The 9,875-nt window shown below is 38.0% G+C and overlaps 1 protein-coding gene across 1 annotated transcript; it reads left to right on the forward strand.

The window, feature by feature from the left end:
* Positions 1-3,105: 3,105 nt before the first annotated feature.
* Positions 3,106-9,451, forward strand: LOC131320777 (squamosa promoter-binding-like protein 9). Its single transcript, XM_058351620.1, has 3 exons — positions 3,106-3,712; positions 8,070-8,209; positions 8,599-9,451. The coding sequence occupies exons 1-3, from the start codon at positions 3,375-3,377 to the stop codon at positions 9,234-9,236; spliced, it is 1,116 nt and encodes a 371-aa protein (XP_058207603.1). The 5' UTR covers positions 3,106-3,374; the 3' UTR covers positions 9,237-9,451.
* Positions 9,452-9,875: the final 424 nt, after the last annotated feature.

Here is a 9,875-nt window from a genome sequence, read left to right on the forward strand (position 1 = left end):
GAAAAGGATATATAAGCGTAGGACATTTTCACTTTCCTTTTATCCATTTGCATTATTTTTCTTGTTTTTATTCACATAAAATAAATCAAATTGCCCTTTATATATGTACAAACTGTATTGTGATTTAAAAAGTAAGGACAGTCTGATAATTTCATGTGAATAGGAACAAAAAAATGAGTGCAAAAAGTTTAAAAGAGAGTGCAAAAATGACTTCTCATATTTAAATATATATACATATACCCCAAGTCCTTAAAAATGTCAAGTTGAAAGTTGGGCAACAAGTAAGAATTAATTCTACATCAAATTCGCATACCAATGGTTACCTCTCGACATGGGGAGTTTTGTTTTTTTGTTTTTTCATCAATCGAAAATGCACGAGGCCCAAGTCAATTGGATTACTAAAGAAATATCGGACATGAAAGTACATTAGAATAAGAGTCCAAAAAGAGAGAAAAACCTCGACGCAGGAGAAAAAAACCCCTATACAATCAGGAGGACCACATCCTCAGTGAAGGAACGAATTGTTGAAATAACAACAAACAACAGTAACCTTCGTATAATTAGAGAAGACAATGACCAAACAAAGAAAAAAGAAGCATCTTTATCTCCATTTATGCAACCAGTACCGTACGTAGCTCTATGGATCAACAATTCAACATCCATTCTTGAAGCAAATGGGTTGTAACCTCCGCAACGGGTACAGGTTGCAGGGATACGTTGCCGTCTAGCAAGAAGAATTCGACTCGTACTCCTCCGAAGACGGATGGTTTGGACCATGCGCGTGATACCTGAGAGTACCAAAATAAATGATTGGAAGGGGCACTTATTAGTAGTATATATTGAACTACTACCAAAATAGGACTACATGATTGACACAAAATAAGCAGGGGATTAGATGAGATCTGGGGAGATTCATCCACCAGTACACCTTTGCTTCTAAAATGGTGAAATGGTCAACGTTAGAAGTATACCAACTGCTGCTACCTTTAGAATGGTTAAAGGTAGCTTTACCTTTAATAGTGAGTACAGTTATTTAAGCCGTTTATTTTTGGGAGTACATATGCATTGCATATACGAGTACAGTTGTGCTTTTTAAGGCGAGAACACACACCCAGTTTAGGCATGGAGGAATCAGGATTAGCCCAATTTCTTGCCCAATTATCAAGAATAATTGGAGAGAGAGAGAGATATCTATCTGAGCTGTGCTATCCACACAGATTTCTGTGCACAGATTGTGCACAGATTTTGTTGTGGGGCCCACCACGGGTTCCACACAAATCATCCAAGCCTTTCATTAAATGTAAAACATTTTTTCAAAGGATCCCCGTAAAAAATAAGCTCAATCCAATACCTATATGTGCTTCATCCAACCATCTAACTTTTCATTCAGATTTTCAGATAATGAAAAGTTATACGATTGGATCGAGTATTTATAGGTATTGGATTGAGCTTATTTTTTACGGGGACCCTTAAAAAAATATTTTACATTTAATGAACGATTCGGATGATTTGTGTGGGACCCGTGGTGGGCCCCACAACAAAATCTGTACACAATCTGTGCACAAATTGTATGTGTGTGTAGACTTTCTGTATCTAGAAGGGGGGGGGTGGGGGGACAGAATAGGTGTAAAAACGACAGTTGAATTGCATGCCTTCGTGTAAGCCCAAAGTCTAGAACTTATTTAGGGAGTATTTTTAATTTTTCGTAAGTTTTTATTTAATTTTTTCGATATAATTTTTTGAATTAATCATCCTTCTTGACGAGAGGAGTTTAAAAAGTAACATAATTATGACCAAAAACAAAAAAAAAATACACTAAAGACGAAAAAAATATCATACAGCCATTTTATTTGTTTAAAGTGTCGTCTTATTTGAATTTTTCTTACATCGGTTTATATTTTTATACTTTTTCGATTCGTTTCGTCATCACTTAATAATATCTAGGACCTCTTTAATCATTACCAATTGGTTTTGAGATAGCTATAAAGTTTTCTCAGAGACTAATGTTTAACCCAAAAATAATAACAAAAAACTAAATAAAAAGTTACGAGAATAGGAGCAAAAGCAACCCCAACCAGGCTACTGGAAGGGTAAGAATAAGAAATACGAGTACATAAATAAATTTCAAATTTATAAGTTCTTGTTTTAGAACCCATTTCACAAAGAAAGAAAGATACAATTTTTTATTTTTTTTGTCAATCTTGATAAACTATAGTAATTGTGTTTTTCTACCACATATTGTACTACGAGATTCAAAAAAAAAAAGAGTAGGAGTATACAATAGAAAAGAATTGAGATATCATATTATGGGGCAATCTTTTACCGCTACATAGTGTCTCGACACCTTATTATTGTCATGAGATTCAAAACAAAGTGTACAATAAAAATCACTTATTCCTTAAAATTTAGCTCCAAGGTAGTCCAGTTGATTGGTGGGTTTGCTTTCCACATAATTGATTAGAATTTAATTTTTAGAATCAGACTGCAAGAAAATAATTTATTGTGATTTTTTTAATATTGATGTGGATAAGCATCCTTTAATTGGATTAGAGAGGAAAAATGATTTTGACACTTCACTTTTAGCTATTGGAATTCCACCTTTTGTCTTTTTTATTTGAAATTACTCTTTAAAGTGAATGAACACAAACAAAATAAAGAGTAATTTGGTACTTTCATAAAGAATAAAGACAAAAAAATAGAAGGTCAATAGCTAAATGTGAAGTGTATAACTTTTTTAATTAAAGTGCACGCAAGTTGATCTAATTGTTTTCTTACTACTCCACATGCTGAAACTCCCAAGGGACAAATTTGTTTGTTTTCGATTTTAAAGAAGGTTTGAATAGAGAGATACATAGAAAAAATGTATCGAAGATCATGTGTGAAGGCTTTAAAGCCCCCAAAAGTACTTGCCTCTCTTTTTCCCTCTTCCACCCTTTTTTTTTTTTTAAATGATATTCACATAACAATCAAAACACAATAATTTATACAATTTTTCACATGCATGTAGACTTCACACATACTATTATGCGTGGGCTCCACATATATATGAGAGATTGTGTAAGTTGTTGTTTTTGAATTATTGTGTGAGTAGCATCTTTGCTCTCTCTCTCCTCTCTGCTTCTGGTTCTGTTTGTCCATTATTTTGGCAGTCTCTTCAAAAAAAGTGTACTAAAGCAGGCATGGCCCATTGTCAGGGCTCTACTTTACACTACACCACCACAACCCGCACCGTCATTTTCCCAGAATAAACTCCTATCACTCCAACCCCATACCCATTACACCTTCACCCCCAGCCCCTCCCCCCATTTCTCTCTCTCATGATTTGACCCACAGAGGCTCCAATGAATGGTGGACACTAGGCAGCGCAAGTGGAGATGGGTTCGAGCTCTTCTCCCTCTGATTCACTCAACGGCCTGAAATTCGGCCAGAAAATCTACTTTGAGGATGGGGGTTTCGGAGCTCCGGCCAAATCCGGCGGTGGGTCGTCGTCGTCTTCGGCCGGCGGCGGCGCCGGCGGCGCCGGGAAGCCGTCGCCGCCGAAGAAGGGGAGGAGTGGGGTTGTTCAGGCTAGGTGTCAGGTGGAAGGGTGTAAAGTAGATCTGAGTGATGCCAAAGCTTATTATTCTAGGCACAAAGTGTGTGGTATGCATTCAAAGTCACCTGTGGTCACTGTTGCTGGTCTTGAGCAGAGGTTTTGCCAGCAGTGCAGCAGGTCAGCTAGTCTTTACCCCCTTTCTTTTTATTTTTAATTAATACTCCTACGTATATGGAGTAGTACATATTTCTTCTTAGAAATATTTCTTGATTATAGTATTGAGTTGTTTATTGGTTAGGTATTCTTGACTATATAGGGGGCTATTTGCTTCTTCTGGTTTAACTATTCTCAGTAGTTTGGGCCTTGGGGTTTTATTTTCACTTGTAATTTGGTTTTGGGTGCTTGTTTCTATTATGTTTGGATTACTATGCTAGACCTGGTTCTTTACGTATATTCTATGGAGTTGTTTTTGGTTGTTTGCGGCTGTTGATTATTGTTTATTTGTTTGGTAGTCTGAGTATGAAGGGGACTATTTTCTTGAGTAGGTCTTAATTCCTTGTATTGTAAGGGGTTTAGGTCTTCCTTGTAATTTGGTTTTTGGTGCTTGTAGTATTTATTATGATTCGATATGAATGCTAGACCTGATGCTTTACATATATGGACGTACACAGATTTCTTGATTGTGTAGGTGAGTACTGAGTAGTCTTCTATGCTGACTGTTGATTATTGTCCGTGTAGCGTTGGTTTTAGTTCTCGCATACTGACTGTTTCGTTGTTTTGTGGAGATTATGGAGTTATATTTGGATATTTTTGTTGAATTGGGATTGTTGTGGGATGTTTAATGTGCACCAATCACAGGATAGGAAACTAATCACACAACAATTTCCAAGAGTGGTAATTTTTGCTGTATTCACATATAAGAAGATCAAAGTTGCTATCCACAATGAATTACTGTAACTATTATTGTTGTTTTCTAATGAGGGTGTCTAGACTAATCCACGGGTACATTTAGTTCCTGTCTCGCATATGCTAGTGTAATTACTGGGTAGTCTTGAAGTGAATTGAGGAATAGCATACAAACGGATGAGGGATCTATGAAACTCTGTTCCATGGGCTTGTACGTAAAAATCAAGTCTTTCACGAAACCTCACAAATTTGAGCTGGTGCACTGCTCTAGCCCTATATGTGTGTCTTTATAAATTGAAGTTGGTTTCTGAAAGTGGCAATTCTGTGATAATCTAACCTAATAGCATTTAAAGTGAGTTATTTTTGGCTTTCCTACACTTCCTTTCACGGGATTTATCTTCTGATGCTGCCACAGTTGTGTTTTTGACTTTAGCACTTAGATGATGATTCTCTAGAATTGGATGCTAGGTAGGAAATGACATCGTTTAATACATGAGTATAGGTATGCGAAATTAGCAAGGATTTAGAAGTAGTTTTGAGGAAGATGGAGGTTTCACTAGGGAATGAGGATATACCTATATGGTGGACTCAGTTTAGGGAATGTAGACTCTGTGGCCCAAAGATGACGCCTTGGTGTCTAAGTGTCCGTTTGTAGTACAATGAGCGCTTACTGTTTTTTCATTCACATTTTCTTTGTCAGGGATCAGAAAAAGCGGTTGTCACTTGCGGCGCGTAAGGTATTAGGTAGAGGATTTTAAGTACTTGGTGGTTTTTTTAATTGTAAAAAGCCTCTTGTAGTTTTCTATTCTAAGTTCTTAATCATGTTCCCCACGGATGTAGATGTGAACTACCAATGACTTCTAAATAGATGGTAATGGAGCAGTAAAGAGATGTTGTTGGCCATTGGGACTTTTTCTTGTTCTTCGTAAGTTTGAATTTGTTGACATTTGTCTCGTATGCTTTGTTTTCATGTAATTGCACTTATGTAATTAGCCATGAATCACAATGATTTTGTAGCAAACCGACAGCAGAAGTGCTTTTTGTATATTTTCTTGACTTGAATCTAAACCATGTTTGATAACCTTATGGAGTGAGAACTAAGCAGTACTCAGTTTATCCAATACTCTTTTGTCCCACAGAAGACAAAAGAGTATTGGATAGGGAGCCAAATTTGTCCAGTGAAGGGCCACCAGCCAATTAAAGAGAGGGCCCAGAAGACGCGTCCTGAATTGTCCTAAATGGTTTGGTGGCTTTGGCCATTTTTTGTTTTTCGTTTGGTCAAGGAAAACCCCTCCGCTCAGCTCTTCCCCTTTTCTGGCCCAAGTGGTGTGAGGTGGCTGGAAAATCACTCACCCCAACTCTCCCCTTACCTGGCCCAACCCTTTCACTTATGACCACGGAGGATCGTTTCCACCCCTCCTCTCTAACCTTAAAGCTGGATTTCTCCTCAATTGCAAATTGAAAGGCCCTTCATTTCCATACTGATTCCACCTACCTGATGGATGGAAGTTCAGTGTAGGGCCAGATTAAATCTTGACTAGGAATTCAAATTTCATATGTCGACATTTAGTGGTCACACTTGGAAGGATACACAGACTATCACCTCTAATAACACCATAGCCTAACAGAAATGTTGTCAGTATGCTGTTGCTGCATTGACACCAACGGAACCCCTAAAATCTATTTTCACCTCCTGGAACACTGCCTTGCTCTACAGATGCAAAGACCCCCTACTTCTAGCATGAAGCATCCTTCTGCAGTTCCGCCCACCTCACTTTCACTACCACCGGCCTCCCTTTGGAAACCAACTTTCCTAGTCCAAGATCAATAAGATTCTCCCGTATAGTCAACAGTGTAATATTATTCTCAAATTCTTCAATTACATTTTTTAAAGATCTTGGTTTAATAGTTAAGCCGGCTAAAATTTGGTAGGAACTATAGTCAGCTTCTACTTTTGTCAATATTTTTGTAGTTTTTTGTTCCTTCTCTTCTTTGTAGGAACTATAGCCAGCTTCTAGTGTTGTCATTATTTTTGTTGTTTCTGTTCCTTCTCTTCTTTGTTGTCACAAAATTTCAAAATGAATTAAAGATTGGATTTTTGGGTTGTTATTGCTGCTGATTTATCAAAACCGTAATTGACAAAAGATATACAAAACTGTGATACTTTGAAATGGTAATTGATCTGAATTTTGTCTACTAATAATTCTGTATGATTGAGCTGGAACTAAACCCTTGGGTTAGCACAACGTAGCCATCGGTAGGCTAATTTTCCTTTGGTAGTGTTTTGATGCTATAACTACTAGTTGGTAGTGTTTCATAGCTATGAAGCATGGTTACGTAACGGATACAGATACAACAGATACCGGTATGGCAATAATAATATGCAAAAATTTAGAAAAATTGGACACAGATGCAACCAAGATATGGCTGTAAAGAAGTTGTCTTACAATTGTGAATTAGTTCAAGATCCTTTAGCCACTCTAAAGTATGTTGATACACACGTGACATTATAGGGATTCGTCAACTTAACATACTGTGAAAAGGTAAGACATTACTTCCGTCTGACTATTTTCTTTTTCCAGAAAAAGTATTTCAGAAACTTATTATTTTATCTATCGAGATATTTATTCTCCTATTCTATGCTACAAATATTACAATAACAATTTCTTAAAAAGTTTGGATGTTCAACTTAGTGTATTTGAAATTATTAGATACGTATGCACAATGTATCCGAGGAATATGGTTATCCAATAGGAAGTATGGATATGATTCGCTTCTAGAAGTATCCGTGCTAAATAGCTTAGTTGACTATCTTTTTCCCTTGTTTTTAGACCAGCCAAGGAGTTTTTAATATAATAGTTCATGGTTTGAAAGGCTGTAATACTTTGCTTTAGATTGGAGTCTTACAATTACAAGTGTTTTTCATCAACCGTAGATAACTCCAATATTGTTCGATGGTCTTGTATGCAGTGGGAAATTAGGCCATCTTAATTTGTTCTGGAGGTAAATGGGTTAATATTCTACTTGTCAACTGGCATTTGGAATTTGAACATGGAACTTAGGACTAACAGCAGGGGGATTGAACATGAGTCACATGACAGGCTTCCTGTGATACCTTACAACTTAAGGTTTGCTTTTACCTAAAGTGGACTTGTTCTGTCGATCACCTTTTTCATTTAATCACATGGTAATCAAATTGGATGGAAGATTGCTTTGGAACCTAAAACTAAAGTGCTTTAGAGAATCAGAATTATACCTTGGATTTTCCTGATTGTTCTCCGGATTTTCAGCGGAGGTGGAAAAAACATACTAACTAGTAGTTGATCTCAAGGGAAAGTATAAACTTGGAACCTTGTGATTCTGCTGGCCATTTCTCTGGCTAGTACAGTATTGAAGTTTTCAAGAGATGATGCAAGTTATGACCACACAAGAGATGATGCACAAACAAGATGATGATAGAGGAAACATAATGAAATTTTCACTTGTGTACATGGGTGAATTGGAGTATCATATTTCTTGATTGTTTTGTATTATGTTCCTGTTCCAATGATCATCTGCTTTATCTATGTTATTTTGGGATTTTCCTACCCGAAACAATCAGAGCTACTTGTTATCTTTCCATATACAGGTTTCATCAACTTCCTGAATTCGACCAAGTGAAACGAAGTTGCCGTAGACGCCTGGCAGGCCATAATGAGCGTAGGAGGAAGCCGCCACCTGGATCTCTAATATCATCTCAATATGGACGGCTTCCTTCATCTGTCTTCGGTTAATTCCTTTCAAACCCTATTAATTTTTTTAGACATGACAAAAAGGAAAGAAAAACCTTCTGGTCCTGTATGGTGGTGGTTTTCAGAATTGGTTTTGCAGAACACTTTTCACTAACTTGTTTGGTTGATGGTTTTTTGAATTTATTTGATTAGTTTTTTTTTTTTCTGGTAAAGTAGTCCTTTTTTAGATAACATTAAAAAGACGTTCCAATTCTCAAAAACATTTCTAAACCGAATGAGATGCAAAAATAACAAGTGTTCTGTCTTAAATAAAACTTCTGGAAAGTGTTATGCAAAAGAGATGGTAAAAACATTTCCAAGACTGGGCCTTGTTTTCGGAGTTGCTTTACTTTTCTAGTAAAATTGTTCAGTACTTTTTTTTATCAGAAACCAGCAAAGGTGGAGGCTTTGTGATGGACTTCTCAACCTTCCCAAGGTTCACCGGGCGCGACTCATGGCCAACCACAAGAGCATCATCAGACCAGGTTTCCAGCAGTCAATCGACTCACACAGGAAAGTTCTTTCCGAACCCGTGGCCTAATCAACCAGAAAATGCACCTCCGTCCAACCTCTTTCTGCAAGGTTCAACAAGTGGGACCCACTACTCTAGCCCCACTATTCCTTCGGGAGAATGTTTTGCCGGAGCTTCTGACTCCGGCTGTGCTCTCTCTCTTCTGTCAAATCAACCCTGGGGCCCACGAGCCCGATCCACAGGTCTTGGGGTTAATCCCTTCCCCCTAAATGCTGCCAGTGATGCACCCATGGTTCAGTCAGCTTCTACTCATGGTTCAGCCGTCAACCACTTTTCTAGCACCCCATGGGGCTTCAAGGGAAATGATGTTGGTTCCGGTTCACAGCACATGGCTCCTGATCTGGGTCTGAGTCACATTTCGCAACCTGGTAACAATCCTTACTCCGGCGAGTTCGAGTCCCCTCAGCAGAGTGGAAGGCAATATGCCATGGAACTTGAGCATTCACGCGGGGCTTATGGCTCTTCCACTCAGCACATGCACTGGTCACTTTAAGTTTCAGATTCGCTTTCATTTCTTAAAACCAATTATCGGACAATGGTTGTTTGTGTGTGTTTGTTTGTTGCGTAAACCCTTGGATCACTTTGAATTCGTGTTTTATGCTTTCGAAACCTGAAACTTATTTGCTGCTCGTTTGTGTTATTTGTTGGGTGGATGACTCTGAATTTGTTTCCTGCTATTTGTGTGAAACCGAAAGTTGATTTGCTGCTTGTTTGTGTTTATTTGTTGGGATAAACTCAAGATGATTGAATCTGTTCGGTTCCACTTGGTTTTCCCACAACCCTGAAACTGGTTTGCTGGACGTTTTTTTGTTGGGATAGACCATAACATGACTCTGCATCTGTTTTGTGTTTTGTGTTGTCAAACATGAAACTGATTTGTTGGCATTTCAACTGCTGTTTGTTGTTTTTTTTTTATTACTGCTGCTTAGATGGAACTGATGTATCCTTCTGTGGATACATTGGTTAAATGGAAATATGCCACTGCTTGTACTACTGCATTTTACACCCAGGTTGAGACCAACTGCTCAAGGAAAAATTATTCAGTTCCTCCGGGGCATGGCCACGTGGTGCCTCAATTCCCTCCACACACCGATGTGGGTCTCAAAACATTGTCTCTGAGCCCCACTCTAAT

The sequence above is a fragment of the Rhododendron vialii genome, chromosome 3a, assembly GCF_030253575.1.
Source record: "Rhododendron vialii isolate Sample 1 chromosome 3a, ASM3025357v1".
Lineage (NCBI taxonomy): Eukaryota > Viridiplantae > Streptophyta > Magnoliopsida > Ericales > Ericaceae > Rhododendron > Rhododendron vialii.

What these genes read in the sequence shown, in the direction of transcription:
- LOC131320777 (XM_058351620.1), top strand. Translation starts at nt 3,375, where the DNA reads ATGGGTTCGAGCTCTTCTCCCTCTGATTCACTCAACGGCCTGAAATTC. An exon ending in TTTTGCCAGCAGTGCAGCAG is followed by an intron (nt 3,713 to 8,069) that starts GTCAGCTAGTCT and finishes TTCCATATACAG; the next exon opens with GTTTCATCAACTTCCTGAAT. An exon ending in GCTTCCTTCATCTGTCTTCG is followed by an intron (nt 8,210 to 8,598) that starts GTTAATTCCTTT and finishes TTTTTTTATCAG; the next exon opens with AAACCAGCAAAGGTGGAGGC.